The sequence below is a fragment of the Crinia signifera genome, chromosome 6, assembly GCF_055691185.1.
Source record: "Crinia signifera chromosome 6, ASM5569118v1, whole genome shotgun sequence".
NCBI lineage: Eukaryota > Metazoa > Chordata > Amphibia > Anura > Myobatrachidae > Crinia > Crinia signifera.
Window position 1 is genome coordinate 107,738,476 of NC_139222.1, and position 26,775 is coordinate 107,765,250.

At 47.9% G+C, this 26,775-nt stretch overlaps 1 protein-coding gene and 1 long non-coding RNA gene across 2 annotated transcripts; both read right to left on the reverse strand.

Moving 5' to 3' along the window:
• Positions 1 to 528: 528 nt before the first annotated feature.
• LOC146007963 (uncharacterized) lies at positions 529 to 13,882 on the reverse strand. Its single transcript, XM_083146780.1, has 2 exons — positions 2,354 to 13,882; positions 529 to 1,441 (listed from the first exon to the last, which is right to left on the reverse strand). Exons 1-2 carry the CDS (start codon positions 2,771 to 2,773, stop codon positions 1,055 to 1,057), a joined length of 807 nt encoding a protein of 268 aa, XP_083002906.1. The 5' UTR covers positions 2,774 to 13,882; the 3' UTR covers positions 529 to 1,054.
• Positions 13,883 to 15,269: 1,387 nt separating this feature from the next.
• LOC146007964 (uncharacterized) lies at positions 15,270 to 23,691 on the reverse strand. The gene is made up of 2 exons (XR_014444435.1): positions 23,529 to 23,691; positions 15,270 to 20,080 (listed from the first exon to the last, which is right to left on the reverse strand). It is a non-coding gene; the product is annotated as an uncharacterized LOC146007964 (long non-coding RNA).
• Between the last annotated feature and the right edge of the window lie 3,084 nt (positions 23,692 to 26,775).

The window sequence follows — 26,775 nt, forward strand, 5'->3', positions numbered from 1 at the left end:
TGTACCATGTGCCATACTGCACATTGAGTACACATAATTTTAAAAAGTGCTTTGTGTTTTTTTTAAATATTGCTATAAAATGTTAATGAAGTTTGCAATGCGGTAAGGGGCAGTATGGCAGACGGCACATGTAGCGCAGACAATGAAAGCACCCTCATGCATGCATGGCACATAGTACAGAAGCATTGGTTCCGGCCCCATTGCTCTGCACTGTGCGCCACAGTATCATGAAGGTCCTTTCTTTGTCTGCGCAACATGCACCATGTGCCATACTGCTCCATGCATGGACCTATAGCAAAAACACACATAATATATAAAACCTAGGCAAAGTGCCCTAACAAGTAAAAGAATTAACATAAAACCACAGAAATGCCTAATTGCCGTGCGTTAAGGGGCAGTATGGCAGACGGCACATGTAGCGCAGACAATGAAAGCACCCTCATGCATGCATGGCACATAGTACAGAAGCATTGGTCCCGGCCCCATTGCTCTGCACTGTGCGCCACAGTAGCATGAAGGTCCTTTCTTTGTCTGCGCAACATGCACCATGTGCCATACTGCTCCATGCATGGACCTATAGCAAAAACACACATAATATATAAAACCTAGGCAAAGTGCCCTAACAAGTATTAACATAAAACCAAACCAATGCCTCATTGCCTTGTGGTATGGAGCAGTATGACAGATGGTGCTTGTAGCGCAGATAATGAAAGGGCCATCACGATTACCTGTTGCATACCGCAGATGCAATGGTCCCGGCCCCATTGTTCTGCGGTATGCAACATTTCACCATAGCCATTATCTCCACGACAAGCACCGTGTGCCATACTACTCCATGCCAACTTTGAAATAATTGTATGGAATGTGCTTATAAATCTTGTAAAACCGGTGTTTCGTCTTGGTCCGTGCTGTCACTCAACAATGATGTATACAGGTGACTGTAGCGAGGAGGTGTAGCCGGTTGGGTACAGGATTGCGCACTCGGTGGGGTGGTTTCAGGCAATGAGGCAAGTGCTGGTGAGGGTACGGCACTACTAGTAGATGGCGTCTCCTGTCATGGGAGAAGTCCAACTAATTTGGTTTGAATTGTCAGAAGGCCAAGACGGCCCCTAAAAAAGAGTTCGCTAGTGAGACGTTCGAACGCCATCTGTTGTTCCGGATTCAACTTCCGCAAGCCCTCAGCCACGTATTTGCCGAAGGTGTCATACTGGTCAGGGGGCCTACGCAGCACCTGCTCTGCTCGTATAAGTATATCATCATCCGGGTCTGGGTCAGGGACTGTCTTGGTCCTGCGTTTTTTCTTTTTTGTGAATAGTTGTGGCGGGGTGGGGGTTTCTGGCACTCCACAGATTGTTCCAGATGAGTCAATTGCAGGTGGCTCAGGGGTTGGCGATGGGGTTGGGGTTGAGGGGTGGCCAACCTCTATCTCTGTGCTTGTTATCTGTTGAAAAGAAAATAACAACAATTAGTTAACATCTCCTTTTCTTTTTTGTTCCAGTGCAGGAGTTGCAAAACATCGCTGCTGAATTCCACGAGGCGTGGAACTTCCCTAATTGTGGAGGAGCCATTGATGGGAAACACGTCCGCATCAATCAGCCACCCCACAGTGGTTCCTACTACTTCAACTACAAGGGGTACTTCAGTATTGTGCTGATGGCTGTGGTTAATGCGAACTATGAATTCATCTTTGTGGATGTCGGCAGGAATGGGCGGGCTTCAGATGGTGGAACTTTGAAGGACACAAAGTTCTACCAGAGGCTCGCCTCCAACACCCTGCACTTGCCCACAGTCAAAGAAACGAAGCATGGACTGAACTTTGTTTTCGTGGCGGACGAGGCATTTGGGCTTCATGAACACATCATGAAGCCCTATGCCAAACGTGGTCTTGACCACGACAAACGGGTCTTCAATTACAGGCTCTCCAGGGCACGGCGGCTTGTGGAAAGTGCATTTGGAATTAGTATGGCTAGTAGATTCCGCATTTTCCACACAGCCATCAACCTGCGGCTGGATAAAATCGACTGGGCCGTCATGGCGTGCTGTGTCCTGCACAATCTACTTCGGCGCAAAGAAAGGGCCCATCGGCCGGCAGGACCAGCACCACAGGAGGACCCAGACGAGCCTAGGGAGGTTAGCCCAATCGTGTCCCTGGAGACGCCGGCCCAGCAGTACCGGGGGACAGCAAGAGCCAAACAGGTCAGGGACCAATATAAGGAGTACTTTAATGGCATTGGTGCTGTCCCCTGGCAGGAAGACCACATTTAAAAAATGATGGGACTGCAAAGGAATGCTCTATAGGAGCCTAAAACAAACAAAGGAGGAAGGGGTGTATACACATTGGACCAGTACTTACCGACAACGGCTGGGAACTTTCATCCAGGCCCACAAACACATTGTCTGCCTCACTCTCCACCATTAGGTAGAGTCCCGACCTTGGCACCTCCTGGCTCAACGTGAAGGTCAGCAGGTTGTAGTACCATAACGACGTCTCGTATACATCTGCAGTTCCTGCACCAGACCTTTTGGACGATTGCATTTTTTTGTGTTCTTTAAGGAACACGGTCCTCAAGTTCTGTATTTTTTTACGGACCCAGTCCGCATCAGACTCGGGATTGTAGCTCTTGCTGAATTGGGCCAGCTCCTGAAGCGCTTGAGCTCTTTTAATTTTATTGCTGTACTCCTTTGATTTAGTTTTCCAAAGGCAGTCCAGCTCCATATATTTCTCTATGAACGCCTCTATAAATTCGTGTTCCTTGGCAATCGCCTGGGCCATTTCTGTAAAAAATGTACATACTTAGTATTAGGGACCCACCAGAAATGAGGTTGCCGTGAAGCTGGTTGGTGGGCAAATATTTCTTGGACAATTGATATACCAAGAACCTCTGTTATTAATTGATTGATTAATAATATGGAGTGTGCATCTGCACCACATGTTTTTCTTTGCAGGATTTATTACATAAAAGATCCACGTATCCACACGACAAACAACGGTAAAAACGAGAGTCCAGATGAAGGCAGTAGCTGATAGCGGGTGCCGGCGGCTTCTCCTTCCGTGCTGGGAGTGCTGCAGACAACGCCGGGGGAAGATGATGGTGACGCTGCCGGAGTCCGTCCCGCTGTTCCTGCTCTTGCTGAATAGTATTGCGGCTCAATCAACGCGTTTCGGATATAGGGTATATCCTTTTTCAAGATGTGCCACCTTGGCTGCAGGGAGATGCTTTTAACACCGGCCTGTTCCGTCACATGATGTTTGTTGGCCAATGGAAATCAACCTGTATCCGGCTTTAATCTATTAGCTACATCTGGGTATACTACACACATAATAAAATATGTCTAAAATACCCAATTTAAAATGCATTGTTAATGAAAACACATATTTAAACATACAATAAAATTATCATAAAACTTCGCATAAAAAAAGTTTTTAAAAAAGTTTTTTTACATGCAAGTGGACACAAAAGTCGACATAGAGAAAAAGCCGACATACACCAAAATTTTTACAAAATTTGCACATTTAACAGGGTAAATACATTGATTTGATTTAGCGGCATAAAAAACGTTATTTATAACTACACTGACTATTAACTCATTATGAGCCGGATATACATGAGAAGGGAAGAAAAGGGGAAAAAGCAGAAAACACATAGTTAGTGGTATATTGTTGGTACCATACCACCCCCCTTATAATTCATATAAGCCATTTATATTCGTAATCTACATTAAGTCCTTTGGGGACCATGGTGTTGAGGTTGAATATACATTTCATTTCTAATTTTGCTAAATGTTCCTCAACATCATTTTTCCTCCAATTGGACTTACAGATTTTAATTCCACAAAATGACTTTAGACCTCTCATATCACAGTCATGTTTCTCCTTAAAGTGTAAAGACACATTATGCAATTCGTAGCCTTTTTTAATATTCCGAGCATGTTCAGCCAAACGGTCTTTTAGCTGTCTGCTTGTACGTCCAACATACTGTTTACCGCAGTTGCACTCCAACAAATACACAACGTTCTTTGAATTGCATGTAATAAAGTCATTAATAGTGAAGTTTTCACTATTTGTATTAGACTTGTACTCTGTGGTTTTAGGAGCGAATTTACATGCTTTACACATTGGGCAAATACCGCAGCGGTAGAACCCTTTGGATAGCACTCTGGTTGTTCTTTTAGGAATGGTTTGAGCACTCCTAACCAGAATGTTACTCAAATTGTCCGCCCTGCGGTATACAAATTTGGGGCGGTGTCCCACATATTCTTTAAGGAGGGGATCCTCTGTGAGGACTCCCCAATGTTTAGTTATGAGCTTCTCCAGTTGTTTATGCTGAGAGGTGTACTTAGTAATAAAACGTACTTCACAATTAGCCGGTTTAATAGTTCTAGTGTTAGACACAGCTACCAGATTTTTATTGTAAGCTTCGTCCACCCAAACTGGATTATATCCTTTTTGGTTAAAATTTTCTCTCATTTCACCTGCTTGTACCTCATAATCGCTAGTGTTAGTGCAATTTCGTCTGAGCCTATAAAATTGACTTGATGGAATGCTCTTTATCCAATTGGCGTGATGATTACTCTTGCTGCTTATATAGGAGCAGCAGTCAGTCGGCTTAGTGTAGTTTTTAGTACATATTTTGAGGTCATCAATAAAGATGGTTAAATCAAGAAAATTAACAGAAGATGGGACTGATGGTGTATGTCAATTCTATATTTTGATCATTGTTATTTAGGTACACACAGAAGTCATTTAGGGTGTCTGGACCTCCCCTCCAGACGAACAGGAGGTCATCGATGTATCTGACCCATAGCACCAGGCTGGCATTCCAAGGGTGGTTGGACCAAATCTGCTCGTCCTCCCACCTTGCCATGAACAGATTAGCATAGCTCGGTGCCAGCTATGGAAAGGAGGAATAGTGGGAGACTGGAAAGAGGAGGAATAGTGAGAGATAGGAGAGAGGAGGAATAGTGAGAGATAGGAGAGAGGAGGAATAGTGAGAGATAGGAAAGGAGGAATAGTGGGATAGAGGAGGAATAGTGGGAGATGGGAGAGGAGGAATAGTGGTAGACTGGAGAAATAGTGGGAGAGAGGTGGAATAGTGGGAGATGGGAGAGGAGGAATAGTGGGAGACTGGAGAAATAGTGGGAGAGAGGTGGAATAGTGGGAGACGGGAGAGGAGGAATAGTGAGAGATATGAAAGGAGAAATAGTGGGAGACTGGTGGAATAGTGGGAGACTGGAGAAATAGTGGGAGAGAGGTAGAATAGTGGGAGACGGGAGAGGAGGAATAGTGAGAGATAGGAAAGGAGGAATAGTGGGAGACTGGAGAAATAGTGGGAGAGAGACGGGAGACAGGAGAGAGGTGGGAGACAGGAGAGGAGGAATAGGTATATGGGCTGTAGGACACATGGTTTGCCAGCACCCTCAGTCACCACTATTGCTGTCCCTATGGCTTGCTGTTGCCCAGTGAAAAATTGCGGACAGCGCCAGCTGATAACCATATCAGCACTATAATCTAAATACACTGCTGAGCATCCTGTGGTGCCAAGGCCACTGTCTCCGATGCTGCACCCTCTGCAGGTGATTGCCACATGCAGGCTCCCTATTATAGCATGGAAAAAGGGGCTGCACAGACTGGCTGCTGCCAGGACCAGATGCAATTTTGTGGGGGCCACAGGCAATTAAGCACCCCCCCATAAAATTGACTCACTATGTCCCCGCATAATAGTAATAATTACACAGACACAAATGTGACAGGCATCTTTTCTGGTGTACATTGGGGCAGGGATGGTGATCTCTGGGCATCTAGGTGACATCTTGCAGTGCCATATCTCCCAACATGACCCTCTCCAGGAGGGACACGATGCTCTGTTGCTCTTATTTATGATTACCATCACCAATGTTCCCTCTAATTTTACGAAGGCTGTGTGCGGCAAAATATTTTGGCTGTGCAACTTTGGAAGAAAATTTAAATTTTTGTGCGTCACTTATATATAACTGGAAAATGACGTTCAGCCTTTGTGTTAACTTAACTTCAAAATGATATTGAACATTTAAACATTCAAAACACAGCACACAATGTAGTTAATGGGTGAAACACATGAAACACATAAATTGAGTCCACAACTGCAAAAAGGGACCACTGCTGCTTTGTGCGCTCTGTTGTAATGTATGTGCGCACGCTCGTCGAGCTTAGAGGGAACACTGACCATCACCTGTGTTGAAGCACCTTCCTTATCAATTAACCTGTTAAACACAGATGATGGTGATCATACATTTAAAGTGACGTCCAGGAACAGAGCATTGTGTCCCTCCTGGAGAAGGTCATGTTGGGAGATATGCAGTGCCAGGGTACTTGCTGGACTACTCCCATCACAGCTGCTGTCATTTCAGTGGGCAGGGGAGGGCAAACAAGTGTGCGCACACACACACACACACACAGTGACAAATAGAACACACTGTACATTTCCAGGAACCAGTGGATTACCTGTCATGCCCTTAACTGAAACCTATATAACGCTGGACTGGAGCTTCACAGGAAGGACAACGTGCAGGAGCCTGGGCAGGGAGAGTGTAAAGTCCCCAGCCCAGGCATACCAGTCGAGTGCCGAGCACATCAATCACCATCATTAGCTCTCTCTCTCTCTCTACTTACAGCAATCCGGCTCTGGCTGCTGCTGCTGGAGCTCAGTTCTGAGAGCTGACCTGGCACCTGACTGCTGTCGCTGATCTCTGGGGCTAGCTGGGGTCCCCGGATCCTGCGGGGCCCACAACGGTTGACATTGTTAAGAATCCCAGGATGGGATTCCTAAGTAATGTCCAGGGGTGTGGGCCCTTTCATTGCCACGGGCCTCGGTGCAATGCACTGGCTGCACCGCTGGTATTTCCGCCCCTGACCTGAAGTAAACAATCGGGTTTCAGTATGTTTAATTGTTTAGGGTACAAATGGACATCTAGATTCAGTATGCCCCACACTTCTGAAGAAGGACGACTCGTCTGAAATGCATTAAGTGAGGCGCATATTATTTGACTTGTTTGCTGGACTGCTACCCCCCCCTGCCTGGACTATTGGGAGACTGAGGATACCGGTGCCCGGAGTTCCCTGAATACAACATCTAGAGCCAAGGACGGATGGGAGAAGTTTTCTTGCAGCAGCTTTGCCTAAGGAAATTGTGATCATATGCTATTTTATCTACCGATATTGTGAGTTCCCTGTATAGAATAAAATTCTTTGTTATACTTGGATACTTTCATATGAATATTCAGTAAGTAGCCCATGACTTAATTAACCTTTACTTAACCATAAGTGCAAAACCTCTAACTTAAAATAATTGAGACTGACTCAAATAAATCACGCAGACAAAATAAAGACTCAGACACCAGAATTACGTTTAAAAAGGTCAAAGGAATTATTTATTGAAGACCTTGTTAAGCTAAACTAGAATTTTAAATTTGGAATTTTTGGGATCATAAAGATCAAGTCCCTAACGTTAAACTAAAGATGGAGGATGGCAAAAATTCTTAGTCGCTACCACACGCCAGCCCAGTCAACTTGAAACACGTGACTTAAACTTAAGGAGGGGTTCACCACCGCCTCCTAACTGGCACAACCTGCATCGTGAGGATCCCACCACCCCTTAACCTGGCAGAGCACAAAATGGGCGGTCCCGCAAGGGAACGCCCCTTGTCCACCCGCATGGCGAGGACCACTCGCCGTCCTACGAAAGGGGTGGTGTCCCACGATGACCGCTTATGCCCCCCTTTGACCGCTGGCTGGTAGCGACTTTCCGCCATTTTGGCTGAAAAGCCACCACAAAAAATTGCTTAAAAAGACCAAGCGTACCAGCACTCTGAGGGATAACCATCCCACCGTTGAATGCTAAAATAGGGAGGGCGGGAGGGCTTCCAAAGGTAAGAAGGTGGAGGTCACATGGTCACTAGAGCTTAAGTAGTGCTAAAATGTACCCTCCCCCTTAACTCCTGATAGGCTAACTACTTCTGCCAACCTTATCACTAGGCAGAAAAACCTGAACAGAGTTTTTTCACTGCCTGAACTTTTACTGACCCTAAGTCAGGGCTCTTATCTTGCCTCATGCTTAAACAGCCTTCAGCTCCCCTAAGTAGCCCATGACTTAATTAACCTTTACTTAACCATAAGTGCAAAACCTCTAACTTAAAATAATTGAGACTGACTCAAATAAATCACGCAGACAAAATAAAGACTCAGACACCAGAATTACGTTTAAAAAGGTCAAAGGAATTATTTATTGAAGACCTTGTTAAGCTAAACTAGAATTTTAAATTTGGAATTTTTGGGATCATAAAGATCAAGTCCCTAACGTTAAACTAAAGATGGAGGATGGCAAAAATTCTTAGTCGCTACCACACGCCAGCCCAGTCAACTTGAAACACGTGACTTAAACTTAAGGAGGGGTTCACCACCGCCTCCTAACTGGCACAACCTGCATCGTGAGGATCCCACCACCCCTTAACCTGGCAGAGCACAAAATGGGCGGTCCCGCAAGGGAACGCCCCTTGTCCACCCGCATGGCGAGGACCACTCGCCGTCCTACGAAAGGGGTGGTGTCCCACGATGACCGCTTATGCCCCCCTTTGACCGCTGGCTGGTAGCGACTTTCCGCCACAACAAGGCTGCCTCAAGGCAACCTCCACCGCCATCCCCAGGAAAGAACCCGAAAAACCATTAACCCGAATGCTCATGCCCAAACTCTAAAAATATCCTCCAAGAAGATGCAATTTCCCGCAGGGGAAAGATGCACCCCATCCTCACGATAAAACCTCACACTGTCCAAAACCAGTGAAGGATGTTTGACGACAATTCCCCCCATGGCTCTCACAAAAACTCCTATTGCGGAGTTCACCTTCTTGCGAGCCTTTTCAATGGCGGATATCCTAACTGCACCCCGCCAATGAAACCTGGGAATTATCTCCGACCACACCACCTTAACATTAGGCCAGTGTGCCCTCAACGCTACCAGATCCGACTTGATACTTAGAATCAAGTCAATCCCTTTGGTAATACCCAGATCATCACCACCGAGATGAATGACCAGCCACTCAGGCCTGCCCCAGTTCCTCTCATGCCTCATGAGCACTTTCAGGAACTCGACCCAACGCAGACCCCGGACTCCTATCCACCTGACCTGCCTATCACTAAGATAATCATGTGACCTTCTCGCCATTGGATGCCTACCGGCCCAATAAATAAAAGAATGGCCGATGAGCCATATTTGTCCTGACGAATCCGTTGAAACTGAAAAAATAAGGAGATTCGCTAACATCCGTATCTTATTCTTAAAACACAACTTTGATACATAATCAACCCATGTGAAGGAGAAAACTTAAAAAACCTCCCGTGGACCAGTTTTGCCAATTGAATTAAGGCCCCCGTGGAGGAAAAAGTAAAAGCAACCTTCACACCATCGATTCCGGAACGCTGCCGTTCCAAAACCGACAGTAAACTTCGTTTTAGGGTTGGCGCAACAGGCGCATCTACAACTTATCTAAACGAACATAAGACTTGTATGCATTCGACTTCCACCGGCCTAGAGCCCGGATCTCACTTACCGACGATCCGGACGCCGCCGCCTGTGTAGCCGACCCAATCCGAAAGGAATGGGTCCCATACTCCTGGGGCCTTAGTCCCAGCACCTCTAAACACTGTTTTAAAACTGCAGCAAATTGAAACTTTGACAGTGAGCTCCCATCTGCATGCAACAAAAACTGCCCTTGAATCCCCGCAGGGCGGATTCCTAAATAAGCTTGCGCCAAGCTGAGCGGGCAGATATCCTTAATGCTTTGTGCCTGCAATGTGACCCAGCGCCCCTTTCCCAGTTGATCTGTTTTGGACTTGACCAACCTGCATAACACGCTGCCACTACCTATTTGGACGTTGCCCACCAGCAAACCTGCCTCTTTGCCCGCTTTGTTCTTAGCCACTAATTCGCTTACTCTAAACGCCCCGAAAAATGCAAACACAAAAGCGGTCCTGAACAGCAGCACCTCAAATGTAGATTCCCCAACATCCGCTAATACCTTAACCAGATCCTTCAGCAGCGCCAAATCAATGGGACGCCTTGTGTCCTTTGGTGCCGGGTAGGCCCTGGCCCACCCTTTCATGGCCTTAGCCAACACAAAGGACCGAGTGGGGTCCTCCTGACCTCGCAGCCTAGAATGAAAGGCTATGCCCGCAAGGGCAATCGACATGGCACCTTTAGCCCTACCCGCCTCGTAGTGTTCCCACACAAAAACACCCAACCTGTCTTCCATGGACTCACCTTCCCGACCATACCTACCCAGGAAAGCCTGCCAATCCCTCCATGCTGCATCATATGCCCTTTGTGTGGAAGGAGCCAGAGCGTTTCTGGCCAGCCCTACTAACCCGGTTCGATGATCTGCCAGACATAAGGCGGGCATGTCAAACCCACTGGAGACGCCCCCGGGTACCAATTCCCGGAACCTCTCCCATTGGAAACGGGACAATGCATCCGCAATGTTATTATCTATGCCAGGCACATGACTGGCAGAGAAATTAATATTAAAACGCAAACACTGCAATACTAGATGCCTGAGCAGCCGCAAGGTGAACGGGCATGAACTCCTCTGATTGTTTATTGCGTGCACCACCCCCATGTTGTCGCACCGAAAAACCACCTGCCTATCAGCCAAATCACGGGCCCACAACACCAGGGACACGACAATGGGAAACAACTCCAACAACAGCAGGTTCCTAGTAAAACCCCTATCCACCCAGGACTTTGGCCAGCCCGAAACACACCATTCCAACCTGAAAAAGGCCCCAAACCCACAACTGCCTGACGCATCCGTAAATAACTGCAACGCACTGTTGTAGCAAGGAGGTGCAGGCCACAACACTACCCTGTTGAAAGAAACCAAAAACGAGGACCAAACCTTTAAATCCTCCCTGATTTCTCTGGAAAGGTAAACCGAATGATGGAGCCGTGCAACACCAGCTGTTGCCCGTTCCAATTTGCGACAAAAAACACGACCCATGGGTATGATCCTGCACGCAAAGTTGAAAGATCCCAACAAGGACTGTACCTGTTTTAACCGCACTTTCCGCTTACCCAGGCAGTCTTCAATGAGACCCAACAGCTTCTGAACCTTGTCCGCCGGGAGACGGCAGCAACCCGCCTGGGAATCAATTTCGATTCCCAGATAACTGAGGCAATGGGTTGGACCCTCTGTTTTCCCTTCCGCTATGGGAACCCCTAAAGCTCCAAAAACCCTCTCAGTAACCTCCAATAACTTCTCGCAAACTTTGCTCCCGCCCTGACCCACAAAAAGGAAATCATCAAGGTAGTGAGCAACACCCTGATGCCCTGAAGCCGACTGAATGCACCAATGCAAAAAACAACTAAACCTCTCAAAATACGCACAAGAAACCGAGCACCCCATAGGTAGACATCTATCCACAAAAAACTCGCTACCTAACTTGAAACCCAGGAACCGCAAGGAATCCGGGTGTATTGGTAACAACCTAAACGCAGCTTCGACATCCACCTTTGCTAACAATGCATTACGGCCACAGCCCCTCACTAACTGCAAGGCCTCCTCAAACAGCTGGTACCTAACCCTGCACAGCTCTTCCGGTATGGCATCATTAACTGACCCACCGTGGGGGTGAGATAGGTGTTGGATCAACCTGAACTTACCCGGGGTACTCTTGGGTACAACACCTACCGGAGAAATGCATAAACCCTGTATTGGCGGTACCGCATATGGACCGCACATACGCCCTAGCGCTATTTCCGCGTCCACTTTCTGGCGAACAATGAGAGGAAATTCCCTGACCGATTTTAAGTTCCTAACCGAAACAACATGCACAGAACCTTCGATCGGCAACTGAAAACCCGAGCGAAAACCATTAAACAAAAAACTGGCAGCCTCACGATCTGGGTAGCTCCTAAGCCACCTGCCTAACTCAGCCACCACTATAGGCGAAGGGGCCTTACTTGTGACTTCCAGCGGCATCACTGGCATCACCTGTCTTGGAAGATGGGGCTGCGGTGCAATCCTTTGCCGGGTGACTGTACCCGCACACTCTGCAGGAGTGGCGAAAACGACAATTCGCCCCCCTGTTGCATTTCCCCTCATTATACGCAAAACACTTGCCCTTGCCCGCTACCTTGGGGGATTGAGCTGGCGTCACTGCCACCTTTTACCCCGAACCTTCACCCAAAAGCCTGGTCTGCTGGGTGACCTACAACCAGACCTCAACATCCTTAAACCCCATGGGCAACCCCGTTCCCGTCCTGCTTGCGACGAAACTTTTCATCATACTCCCGCCAGGAATACCCCTTTGTCTTCAATTACATCTCATGTACCAAAAACAAATATTTTATAAGATTGGGGTATTCCCCCACCCTCGTCTCAGCATAACAGGCTGCAAAAACTAAAAACCCTTTCAGCCACTGGTGAAAATTTCTAAAAGCATTTTCCCCTATTCCATCGGCCTTTTTCGCCTTCTCAAAAGCCTGCTTCATATCATCAGTCAGTGTAAAAATATCCACATATTCCCCTTTCTAATCTTTTCCCTCATCCTCTTACGGATACCCCTGGTGACCGCTGTGTTCGCACAATGAACCATTTCGGTGAACAGGGGTGGCTCCGCAGGAGGAGGAGCAGCACTTGCACCCAAAGGCTTATCCTTTGTGGTAACCTTAGCAACCTGACGCGCAATCAACCTGGCTAACTTACGCGGGCGCCGAGGGGAATCCGACCCCACGCTACTTGTGTCACTGTCTGTAGAATCACAGGAAGTATGAACAGCACACTCACCCATGCCTGATGTTCCTGGAGCTTCGTCAGCCGCAACGGCCGACCCGGAAACAGCTGCAGACGTTTCAGGGGCTGTTCTCGACTCCACTCCGGCCTCCCGACTTCTCCTCCTGGATGCCACTGTTGTCACTGCTGCCGAACTCGCCTGTGAAGACACAACCAGAGAGGGGGGGGGGGGGGGGAGAAGAAACAACACTCCCCCTTTCGGCCACCGCTGAGGCCGAAGCTGTCGCCGGGGAAGGAGGAACCGCCTCGAAAGGACCTGACGGCGGAAACCTCTGCTGGTGTGTAAGCCTGGCCTGGTTCCCATTTCCCTGTGATCCCTGGGGGTAACCAACCACCCCCGCCCCAGGGTAAAAACCAAAACCTTGACCCATATGGGGCTGCCAATACCCTGAAAAACTTGACCCCTGTTCCCAAACACTACCCGCTGAACTAGGTGAGCTGTAACCATGCGAGACCATAGGCCCCCACAGAGGTTGACCCAGGGGGCCCGACTGATACCCACCTGCATGCTGAAACCCGTGACCCGTGGCCAGAAAAGGTCTCCAGGGAGCCCCCTGGGAAAACACCCCATGACCACCCCCCCCATGGGGGACTGGAAATACGGGGAGCTATGGGGCGTCCACTGCCCCTGCCAACCCATCATAGGGGATCCCTGAGACATAGAGAGGGAATGAGCCCCCTGCCATGCTGCTGCAGCCACAATCCCTCCCCCCGCAGGAAACCCCGGGTAACCACTAACTGCAGGCCCCTGCATTTGTACTGAGGTAGCCACTGAACTCCCGGCATAAACATTCCCTGACAAACCTACCCCTGCAGGTGGCGCTGGTGCACCACCCCCTTGTCCCAGCAATGTATCATGCCCCACAAACCTGGGCCCTGCCCCAACAAAACCCCCTTGACTAACTCCGGGGTTTGGGGGAGCCACACCATTCCTCCCCATTCCCAGCATGTATTGGGGTCTGAGGCTACTCAAACCCCCTACTTCAGGACCCTCATTCGGGGTCCCCACATAAACTCTCCCCCCCCCCAGAGCTTATATTTGCTCCGGGCACACAGGGGACTGATTGCCCGGCCACCACCCGCCCCCCCCCTTTCAAACCTATCGGCCCCCACTGCAGGCTCATTCATAGTATTGCCTCCTGCTTGTGCCCCCACGTTGCTCCCCGCAGGGAGAGACAACGCAACATTTTCAGCCCCCTGCTCCGTCACCGGTCTGTTCACTTGAGGCGCCGGGGACTCCCGCGCCTCAGCCGGCCCAGTGGAAGTCCCCGCCACCTGTATCACCGCGGCAGGCCTCGCGCTCACCAGAGCCGAGGCCTGCGCGTCCTGCCCGGCGTCTCCGTCAGCGCGCGCCGGCGCCGACTCCGCCGCGTCACTGACTCCCAGCTCAGGGCGCGCGCTAGCTAGCGCCGCGTCCTGCGCCTCCGCCAGCCACACATCACACGCCGGGGGATCCGCCGCTGCCCGCACCCCCGCAACCAATGACTCTGGCTGGGAGCTCCCCAAGCTCCCAGCCTGTACAATACCCTGCTCTGACACCCAGGTCGGCGCTGGGGGACAAGAGGGGGGAAGGGGAGCTACCATATCCACCCCACTATTAACCAGGCTCTCTGAGGGGGCAGGCAAAGCCTCTGCCCTGTCCCCTCCGCCCACCACTCTCACCCTGGGACGCCAGTACCCCGCAAGGGGCCTGGCTGCGTCCACCAGTCGGCGGGGAGGGGGAGCAGAGCATCTAGGCCTAGGCACTTTGATGCTAAAAGAGAGAGAGAGAAAGTTACACTTACCAGATCTGCGCAGGAGCCCACAGGATACCAGCACTTCCAAAGGTAAGAAGGTGGAGGTCACATGGTCACTAGAGCTTAAGTAGTGCTAAAATGTACCCTCCCCCTTAACTCCTGATAGGCTAACTACTTCTGCCAACCTTATCACTAGGCAGAAAAACCTGAACAGAGTTTTTTCACTGCCTGAACTTTTACTGACCCTAAGTCAGGGCTCTTATCTTGCCTCATGCTTAAACAGCCTTCAGCTCCCCTTAGCGCTAAATGGTGTCACTGATCTTTTTCCCTCTTGTCATGTGATGTTTTTAGTGTTCTCATTGACAGGACACTTGGTGTGCACCATAAGCTGCAAAACTGTCTGATTATCTGCGCTAGTCCTGGTATAACACCTATTTGTCACCTCTTTTATTTGGCATTATGTGTTTTTTGGGGCCTAGTTTTTCAAACTGCCATCCTGTCTGCCGCTGCAGTGCCACCTCGGTGCAACCTACTGGCCTAAAAACAATTGGGAGGTGTGAGGTATTCAGGATAGGCTGGAAATGAGTGACAATTAATGTTATTGAGGTTAATAATAGCGTAGGAACAAAACAAAACAAAACAAAAAAAAAATTATGCAATTTTAGTGCTTTTTATGTTGTTTGATTTTAAATACAGATCCAAAACACCAGCGGTTCTCAAAAATGTTTATTCTAGGACCCCATCAGACAATAAAAAAGTTATTACAGGACCCCAGCAAGTTACCACAGAATGGCCGCCACATGTGTGGTCAGTGAAGTACTCGCTATTGTGACAAAAAGTGGCCGATGCATATCCCTAGTGTGTATCCATAAGAGCCACATAGCTGGTCACACTGGCTGGGCCCCGCACTGCTTTGCCTTGGTAGGAGATTTGAGCCCTGTAATTCCCCATATGAAGCTGGCATTATGTTCACAGTGTGGGGCTGCAGACTGCCCCCATCTCTAGTCCCATGGCATTTCAGTCCGTGTATGTCAGTGTATATAATAGGTGTACACAGCGCTGTGTATGTATGTCAGTATATAATAGGTGTACACAGCGCTGTGTGTGTATGTCAGTACGGATGGTATAATGGTTAGCATTACTGCCTAACAGCACTGAGGTCATGGGTTCGATTCCTACCATGGCTCTAACTGTGCGGAGTTTGTATATTCTCCCCGTACTTGCGTGGGTTACCTGCAGGTACTCCGGTTTCCTCCCACAATCCAAAAATATACGCGTAGGCTAATGTGGTAGGGAATATAGAATGTAAGCTCCACTGGGGCAGGGACTGATGTGAATGTTCAAATATTCTCTGTAAAGTGCTGCAGAATATGTGTGAGCTGTAGTGTATAATCGGTGTACACAGCTTTGTGTATATATGTCAGTATATATAAGACAGAGCGAGGGCCGCATAGGCTGGAGGGAATATAAGAGCCTGTGAATTTGATGTCCATAAGCAAGAGCAGATATAGCAGCTGTGTGTAGCCCTATGGAAATAGCAGTGAGTGGCAGTTAGTTCTGGCCAATCAGGTAGCAGGGGGGGCGGCAGCCAGTGAGGTTATATCAGTAGGCAAGAGACAGGAAGTGAGCCTCTTTGAAGCTGGATCCCCACCCTCCCTACCCTTTTTCTCTATGCTACCTGGCATCAAGCCGTTTCACCAAATTTGGTACTCTATTTCCATAGCTATAGTTAACAATCGTCGAGAAGGCGCTCTCGACCAGCAAACAGGTGGGGTGTCAGGTGGTCTCTGTGCGGTATTGCCCCCCCTTTGCCAAGAAGGCGGGCGAGTCCCCAGCTCCGGCTGGGGGCGTTGGTCCTTCATGGAAGGCCACGTCATGCAATAGAAGGGGGTGGTATGTCCGTCACAGCGCAGGCTGTACCCACAAGAAGGGGTGTGGCCATTGGGGGCGCTAAGGTCGCTACCATGGCAACACCCGGGAGTGGGCTGGTCTCAAGCGCTTTCTTTGCCATCCCTTATACAAATAGGGGTCATACCAATTAAATAAACAACTATAACCTTTTAACCTTACGCAGTTGGTGTCAGTGTCGTTATTTGTAGATAAGGTGTCTGTGTCAATTATTTTTAGGCATAAGTGTTAAGTAATGGTATGAATAGCAACAACATAATTCAATAGGCGCCTTATAGGTGTACAAAGCGCTGTGTGTATGTATGTCAGTATATAATAGGTGTACACAGCGGTCTGTATGTATGTCAGTATATAATAGGTGTACACAGCTCTTTGTATGTATGTCAGTTTATAATAGGTGTACACAGCGCTCTGTATGTATGTCAGTGTATATAATAGGTGTACACAGTGCTATGTATGTATGTCAGTATATAAAAGGAGTACACAGCGCTGTGTATGTATGTCAGTATATAAAAGGTGTAGACAGTGCTGTGTATGTATGTCAGTATATAAAAGGAGTACACAGCGCTGTGTATGTATGTCAGCATATAACAGGGTTACCGACCCTCCCGGAATTTCCGGGAGTCTCCCGAAAATCGGGATCCCCTCCCGGCCCCCCCGGAAGGGTGGGCAACCCTCCCGGATTCAGGGGGGACCCCCGCTGACCCCCGGATCGCGGCATTAAAATGCCGCAATCCTCGGGTCTCAGAGGAGGGGGCGGAGCTAAAACGGCACAATCGCGTAATTTTAGCCACGTCCCCTCCACGGAGATCTGTGAATTCCCTGCTTTAGCAGCATGGGGGCGGGGCTTAGTGATGTCACTCGTAAGTCCCGCCCCCTGAGCGGCTGCTGAATCTCTCCTCTCCAGGCTTCTCCCGGAGAGGAGAATCTTAAAGTCGGCAACCCTGGCATATAATAGGTGTACACAGCGCTGTGTATGTATGTCAGTGTATATAATAGGTGTACACAGCTCTGTGTATGTATGTCAGTATATAATAGATGTACACAGCGCTGTGTATGTATGTCAGTATATAATAGGTGTACACAGCACTGTGTATGTATGTTAGTATATATAATAGGTGTAAACAGCGCTGTGTATGCATGTCAGTATCAGGGCCGCCAAGAGAAATCCTGGGCCCCGGTACAACAACTTCCTGGGGCCCCACGGACTAAACTCCCTGCGGACCCATTGTTACACCACTGCTTACAAGGTGGATACAGGGACAAAGATTTACACCATAATGCCTATTACACATATCACACACCCATTACATATTATACCACATGCCATAATGCTCATTACACGTTATGCCACACACCGTAGTGGGAAGTACACATTATGCCATACACCGTAATACCTATTACATATTTTACCACATGCTATTATGCCCATTACATGTTATTCCACACACCGTAATGCTCCTTGCATATTAGGGGGTTAGCATTCTCGTTGCCATGGGATTAACCTGCTCTGCAAGGGGATCACATTCTCTGCCAGGGGTTAACATGCTCTTTGGCATGGGATTAACCTGCTCTGCCAGGAGGTACATGCTCTGCCAGGGGTTAACATGCTCGTTGCCATGGATTAACATGCTCTGCCATGGGCTACATGCTTTGCCAGGGGTTAACATGCTCGTTGTCATGGAGTTACAGTACATTCTCTGCCAGGGGTTACATGCTGACTTCCAGAGTTGGATCTCAGCCCCAGCAGCATGCAGGGAGGCAGCAGACACAGAGCAACCAGCCACCCACCTTCCATCTTGAAACACAGTGACCTGGACATCGGTGGCACCTGCTGCTGCTGGTGGCGGCTGGGATAGGAATGTGGGGAGTAGGGTGGGCTGCGATTCTGCGGAGTGGGTGGTACTACCATGGAAGGTGGCCTGTCTCTGACCCAGTTCCTCCCAGCACCCAGGGACTACCTACCCTAAGTATCCTCCTGTCGCGGAGCCACGGTAAACTCCTGTCACATGGCTGGCTCTCAGCAGGCCCTGGAGTGCCTCAAAAGGACCTCTGTGATGCTGCTGCCCCCATGCAGGCCCACGTCTGCCCACATCCGCAATCCCAATGCCGCCGCTGAACAGCTGACTCCGGCACACTCAGACCCACCAAATAAAAAAAGAACTGTGTGTCCAGACCAGGGCCCCACTGACAGGCCCGGGCCCGGGTAAAGTGTACCTGCTTTCCCCCCCTCTCGGCACCCCTGGTCAGTATATAAAAGGTGTACACAGCGCTGTGTGTGTAGTCCGTGTATATAATAAGTGTACACAGTGCTGTGTATGTATGTCAGCATATAATAGGTGTACACAGCGCTGTGTATGTATGTCAGTGTATATAGTAGATGTACACAGCGCTGTGTATGTAGGTCAGTGTATAATCGGTGTACACAGCTTTGTGTATATATGTCAGTTTATAATAGGTGTACACAGCGCTGTGTGCATATGTCAGTGTACACAGCACTGTGTATGTATGTCAGTATATAATAGGTGTACACAGCGCTGTCTATTTTTGTAAGTGTATATAATAGGTTTACACAGCTATGTATGTCAGTATATAATACATGTACACAGAGCTGTGTATGTATGTCAGTATATAATAGGTGTACACAGCGCTGTGTATTTTTGTAAGTGAATATAATAGGTGTACACAGCTCTGTGTATGTAAGTCAGTGTATAATAGGTGTACACAGCGCTGTGTATGTATGTCAGTATATATAATAGGTGTACTGTATGCGCTGTATGTATGTTAGTGTATAAAATAGGTGTACACAGCGCAGTGTACTGTATGTATGTCAGTGTATATAACAGATGTACACAGTGCTGTGTACACCTATTATATACACTGACATACATACAGTACACAGCGCTGTTTACTGTATGTATGTCAGTGTACATAATAGGTGTACACAGTGCTGTGTATCAGTATATAATAGGTGCACAAAGCGCTGTGTATGTATGTCAGTATACAATAGGTGTACACAGCGCTATGTATGTATGTCAGTGTATATAATAGGTGTACACAGCGCTGTGTATGTATGGCAGTGTATGTAATAGGTGTACACAGCGCTGTGTATGTATGTCAGTGTATATAATAGGTGTACACAGCGCTATGTATGTATATATGTATGTATGTCAGTGTATATAATAGATGTACACAGTGCTGTGTGTCAGTATATAATAGGTGTACACAGCCCTGTGTACAGTATGTATGTCAGTGCACACAGCGCTGTGTATGTATGTCAGTGTATATAATAGGTGTACACAGCGCTGTGTATGTATATCAGTGTACACAGCACTGTGTATGTATATCAGTGTACACAGTGCTGTGTATGCATATCAGTGTACACAGCACTGTGTATGTATATAAAGGCTCGGATACACCACGGACAGTTACCGGTAACAATACATAAATCAGTAAAGAATGATCACATGTGACCTGGCTCAGTAACGCAGTAACCCTTTCTCCCATTAGGATCCTGTATACGGCAGAGTGAGGCCGGGACCAAGCAGCCAGAAGCTGTATACACCTCCCAGGTTCTGCGAGGGATCTTCTCCATCCAGACGCATCCGGGAAACCTAAAATACAGAGCACAGAATAATGTGACTTTCCAGCAGAATATAATACACAGAATCCCCCAGATTTCTCTATCATTAGCCTGCTCCCCAATAGTACTGGGGGCCCCTATGTTCCAGCATCATTCATATAACGCAAAATGCTTTTACTGGATCATCAACACCACATCTGTTACCTATGTAATATTCATGTTAGTGTAATTAGTATCTGAGGATCCGTGGGATGGGAATCAATGCACCCCCACATTGTACCCCAGATTCTTTCATGTTCCTCCCTATGTGTGATACAAGCTATGTGCAAAACTTATTCGGGAATGTCAAACAATCTCTCTCCCATTGTATAAAGCTGTTTGTCCACTATTACATACATACAGACATACATGCATACATACATACATGAATACATACATACATACATACATCATACCTCCCAACATTAGACCTAAGGCAAGTGGGACGTTGTGTGCAGCCAGCATTTTGGGGGTGTGGCCTATACTTGCCACGGGCAGGAGGCGGGAACATCTAAAAAAAACAGGACGGTCCCACAGAAAGCGAAACAGTTGGAGGTATGCCTGCATGCCTATATAAACAATGCACAAGGGACACATGTGAAAAGAGCTTATAGGAAGGTGGTATAATGCTAATAACAAAAGCGAGGGAGCGCTGGTAGGAGTGTAAGCAGTGGGACAAGCCAATAGGACATAAGTCTGGAGAAGTGATAATGCAGCAGCCATTCAGCTGCTGTCAATTTTCCAACCCAGCCTGTAACATGACAGTTAGGAGCTGACTGGCTTAAGATGGCCATACACCTACAGATTGATTGTCATATCTGTCTGGTTGGAACAAACACCTGGTAATATCTGAGTGACAGTTTGTCAGTTTTCCAGCATCTCACAGCAAATGGTCAACTGTCATCTGCTGTTATCCACTACCAGGCTTTTGTTCCAGCCAGCCAGATCAGACAATAAATCTGTAGCTGTTTGGCCAGCTTATGTGTGTCACACGGGAACTTACATATAACATACATGTGATATAATCTGTGGCGAGTCACCAGGGATCACCAGACACGTGGGGAGACCACATAGAGATGTCTGGGAAACTGGGATTTTTCTCCCTAGATTCCAAACAAATACAAAGATATGACAACAAACCTGAAAAAACCATGAGAGCTATTTTATTACTTTTTCTACCAACTGATCTTTTATATTACCCCCCCCCCCCCCCCTTCCCTCCACTGCATATAAGGATCACACTGTAAGAAAGCTCCTGCAGCAGGTGATCACAGCTGGGGATGATGTCACAGACACATCATGACATCACACACGCAGAGTTCTGAGAGATTGCCTTGGAACCCTCACTTCTCAGTACGAGTTGCAAAATGGAGGTATGTTTTCCTTGAGCTCCCTAATTTCTTGTATTTGTGGCTCTTTTCCTGGCCCAAACTTTTTTCTGTTGTCTCCAAACATTGTCATTCTTATTTAGGCCTAAATGCTAAATCAGCCGCCTGCCCTCTCTTCGTCCAGGCGCTCGCAAATATAAGTCAGTATCAACTGACTTATATTTGCAAAGGCGGGTAAAACCTGACCATCTAATGATTTGTACTGCTGCGGGCACATGCGAGGGGATATGGTGGCGACGGTGTCACAGGGATACGTGGGTCGGTGTCACAGGGACTCGGTAACCTGTGAGCTTCGCAGGTTACCCAGTCTATTAGAATGACCCCCTTGGGTTACGGTAGATCTCTGGGCAGGTTTAAGGTTAAAATCAATGGTAAACTATTTCTCATTCCCTCTGCAGGATATGGAGTATAGATACTTTATGTGGAGTGTTATGAAGCACAAAGTGTGAGTGTTGTTATTACTCCTCATCTGTATAACTGAGTGCTGTCAGATGGCCCATCAATTCCAGTCCCTATAATACTCTGTATATTCTGTTTCTAGGGAATTTCCTCAAAAAGTCCCCAAACTCAACTGGGTGATTGGCTATAGATGCCCGAAGCCTTTTGTAAGTTATTTACATTTCTTATATCTATGTCTCTCTCTATGTGGCCATTTATTATGCAATATATTACGTATCCCCTAAATGTATGTAGGAGGGACCCCAGCAGGAATCTCCGATCCCTTCTGCATTCTCTGCTGTCCTGTCACTCCCCCAAATGCTCCCCTATATACACAACCAGGAATGGTGACATGTATGACACACATTTAATGGGTTATATTGTCTAATAATCTTCTTTTTCCCCTCTGCAGCAGATGCTGGTGCCCATACCAGGTACGTCCTGAGATGTTACTAATTACCTTTTATTATATACAAATTGTTGTAGTTTTAGACAATAAACCATGTAATATCCTCATTTTACTCCTCAGAGGTTTCACCAGGGAAGGAAACAGAAGTGAGGTAATTATATCATTTTATTACTTGCACAATATTAGTCTGGTAGAACAGGGCCTCCACATGACGTTGTTAGGTGACTTTGCATCACTTGTCATCGTGTGGGGCTGATTCATACCTGTGGGAAGAGTCAGCCCCACACCATCAAATGTATTTCCCCCCTCCGTGTGCAGTGCGGTGTAAGCCAATAGTAACCCGGCGCTGCGATGGCCGTAGGAATATCGGGGGCTGATGGCGCCAGCAGCCATTCCTCCCAGCGGCCGGGCCCGTCTGCTTTTATGTGTGTCACTCCCAAATAATGTTAGGGTAACGCACACACACACGCAGAATGGCTTTTAATCAACCAGCGTACAGCCTGCGATTGCGGGCCATCACCAGCTGTGGCCGCATGGAGGGCTTGTGCATGCGCGGTTCTCCGATAATCCAATCATCACATAATCCATTCCTAGCCGTACTTACATAATATACAGAAACGTACTTACATAATATACAATAATAATTATAAGTATTGCAGGGATCAGCTGCTAACTGTCACTTCTTTTCTGTTCTGGATCTGTTATAGGACGGTGATGATCAATAACTGGACCTATGATGAGTAGGTATCTGATTGGCTGTATTATGGAGCGCAGATAAGATACATGCATCCCATTGGACGTGTCACTACAATCCCAGGTGTACAGCAGTATATACTGACATTCCATGGCAGTATACAGAGTTATTTTGTTTCTGTGCAGGGTAAATACTGCCTGCTTTATTTTTACTGCAATACTGCGATATAGATGTCAGTTTGAAGTACAAACCTCACCCATATCGAACTCTCTCTGCACATGTTACATCAGCCCCACCTGCAGTGCAGCATGATTTAGAGAGAGAATTTGCTTTTGCAAGTGAACCACAATCGGGGCCCCTAGTGTAATGCTCAGTCTTACTGTGTAGCTGCAGATATGAGGCGTCGGATCTACGCTTACACATCTGCTCGCACAGAGGTAAAACTATTCGATGGTTTCTCACCATCAAATTATTTCCGCTCTGTTGACTATAAGAAGTAGCCAGGACTTACTTTTTAGTAGAACGGTGATGGCTGATTTGAAGGCGGTGATGTCATCCACCTGCCCCGAGTAGGCAGCGGCATGGGCTCCGCCCAGCATTTCTATGGGTGCGCCCACCGTTTTTGTAGGTCCACCCATCGACGTGGGTTTTTGTGGGTCCACCCAGGGACGCCCCCTGCCTGTCAAAAAATAAAAAGTTATCTGAAGCTGCTTGCAGCCAGGGCCTGCATGACAATGCGCAGACTCAAACATTGGCCAAGGGTGCGAATTCGGACCTTCTGAATCGGTGCCTAGATCTAGCACACAGGCAGAGGTCAGACCATGGGATAGAATTACTAAGCAGCAGTATTTACCAGCTGCTGATTCTCTGCTGATCTTGGTTCTGATCATGTAACAGAAACACAACTGGTTTTACTGTACATTTCAGGGTCAGACCTGTAGAGAAACTCTCATGTGTATATTGTGTATAGTGCGGTAGTGTCACGTTGTGTGGATCACATTAATGTGCTGCTGAGCTTTGTGTATCACCTCTAATTATTATTATTCTACCCCAACAGCAGTCCCAACATGTCATCTGCGTAAGTAGCTGTTATCTTTCTCTAACATGTGCCCAGTAACACCCGCACCAGGTATTAGTCATGTGTACCCCTGTATATACAGCCCATGGTAGTATAAGGACATAGAGGGGGCCGTCATTCACATCAGTATGTGCCCGGCTTACACCCAGTAACACCCGCACCAGGTATTAGTCACGTGTACCCTGTACATACATCCCATGGTAGTATAAGGACATAGGGGGGGCCGTCATACACATCAGTATGTGCCCAGCTTACACCCAGTAACACCCGCACCAGGTATTAGTCATGTGTACCCCTGTATATACAGCCCATGGTAGTATAAGGACATAGAGGGGGCCGTCATACACATCAGTATGTGCCCAGCTTACACCCAGTAACACCCACACCAGGTATTAGTCATGTGTACCCTGTATATACAGCCCATGGTAGTATAAGGACATAGAGACCGTCATACACATCAGTATGTGCCCAGCTTACACCCAGTAACACCCACACCAGGTATTAGTCATGTGTACCCTGTATATACAGCCCATGGTAGTATAAGGACATAGAGGGGGGGCCGTCATACACATCAGTATGTGCCCGGCTTACACCCAGTAACACCCGCACCAGGTATTAGTCACGTGTACCCCTGTATATACAGCCCATGGTAGTATAAGGACATAGAGGGGGCCGTCATACACATCAGTATGTGCCCAGCTTACACCCAGTAACACCCGCACCAGGTATTAGTCATGTGTACCCCTGTATATACAGCCCATGGTAGTATAAGGACATAGAGGGGGCCGTCATACACATCAGTATGTGCCCAGCTTACACCCAGTAACACCCACACCAGGTATTAGTCATGTGTACCCTGTATATACAGCCCATGGTAGTATAAGGACATAGAGGGGGGGCCGTCATACACATCAGTATGTGCCCGGCTTACACCCAGTAACACCCGCACCAGGTATTAGTCACGTGTACCCTGTATATACAGCCCATGGTAGTATAATGACATAGAGGGGGGACCGTCATACACATCAGTATGTGCCCGGCTTACACCCAGTAACACCCGCACCAGGTATTAGTCATGTGTACCCTGTATATACAGCCCATGGTAGTATAAGGACATAGAGACCGTCATACACATCAGTATGTGCCCGGCTTACACCCAGTAACACCCGCACCAGGTATTAGTCACGTGTACCCTGTATATACAGCCCATGGTAGTATAATGACATAGAGGGGGGACCATCATACACATCAGTATGTGCCCAGCTTACACCCAGTAACACCCGCACCAGGTATTAGTCACGTGTACCCTGTATATACAGCCCATGGTAGTATAGGGACATAGAGGGGGACCGTCATACACATCAGCATGTGCCCGGCTTACACCCAGTAACACCCACACCAGGTATTAGTCATGTGTACCCTGTATATACAGCCCATGGTAGTATAAGGACATAGAGGGGGACCGTCATACACATCAGTATGTGCCCGGCTTACACCCAGTAACACCCGCACCAGGCATTAGTCACGTGTACCCCTGTATATACAGCCCATGGTAGTATAAGGACATAGAGGGGGACCGTCATACACATCAGTATGTGCCCGGCTTACACCCAGTAACACCCGCACCAGGCATTAGTCACGTGTACCCCTGTATATACAGCCCATTGTAGTATAATGACATAGAGGGGGGACCGTCATACACATCAGTATGTGCCCGACTTACACCCAGTAACACCCGCACCAGGTATTAGTCACGTGTACCCCTGTATATACAGCCCATGGTAGTATAAGGACATAGAGGGGGGACCGTCATACACAACAGTATGTGCCCAGCTTACACCCAGTAACACCCGCACCAGGCATTAGTCACGTGTACCCCTGTATATACAGCCCATGGCATACCCTCCAACATGACCCATTCCATTAGGTACAAAATGTTCTGTTCCTGGACTTCCCTGCCAGTGGCAGTAGTAGAGGTTGGACTCCAGCACAGTCCAAAATTCAAAGAGGGGGAGTCACATCAACTGCCAGTGAGTCCAGTACAGTGATGTTTGGGGTGGCATTAGGTGTGGCTCCCCTTTTTGAATATTGTACTGTGCTGCAGTCCCACCTCTGTAACTGCCACTGGTAAGGAAATCCAGAAACAGAGCATTTTGTACCTAATGGAATGGGTCATGTTGGAGGGTATGCCATGGTAGTATAAGGACATAGAGGGGGACCGTCATACACATCAGTATGTGCCCGGCTTACACCCAGTAACACCCGCACCAGGTATCAGTCACGTGTACCCCTGTATATACAGCCCATGGTAGTATAAGGACATAGAGGGGGACCGTCATACACATCAGTATGTGCCCGGCTTACACCCAGTAACACCCGCACCAGGTATCAGTCACGTGTACCCCTGTATATACAGCCCATGGTAGTATAAGGACATAGAGGGGGGACCGTCATACACATCAGTATGTGCCCGGCTTACACCCAGTAACACCCGCACCAGGTATTAGTCACGTGTACCCTGTATATACAGCCCATGGTAGTATAAGGACATAGAGACCGTCATACACATCAGTATGTGCCCGGCTTACACCCAGTAACATCCACACCAGGTATCAGTCACGTGTACCCCTGTACATACCGCCCATGGTAGTATAATGACATAGAGGGGGGACCGTCATAC

Excerpts from the sequence above, each read along its gene's own strand:
- LOC146007963 (XM_083146780.1), bottom strand. The coding sequence starts at position 2,773 with ATGGCCCAGGCGATTGCCAAGGAACACGAATTTATAGAGGCGTTCATA. Across the intron at positions 1,442-2,353 it reads AAAGTTCCCAGCCGTTGTCG|ATAACAAGCACAGAGATAGA; the intron begins GTAAGTACTGGT and ends TCTTTTCAACAG.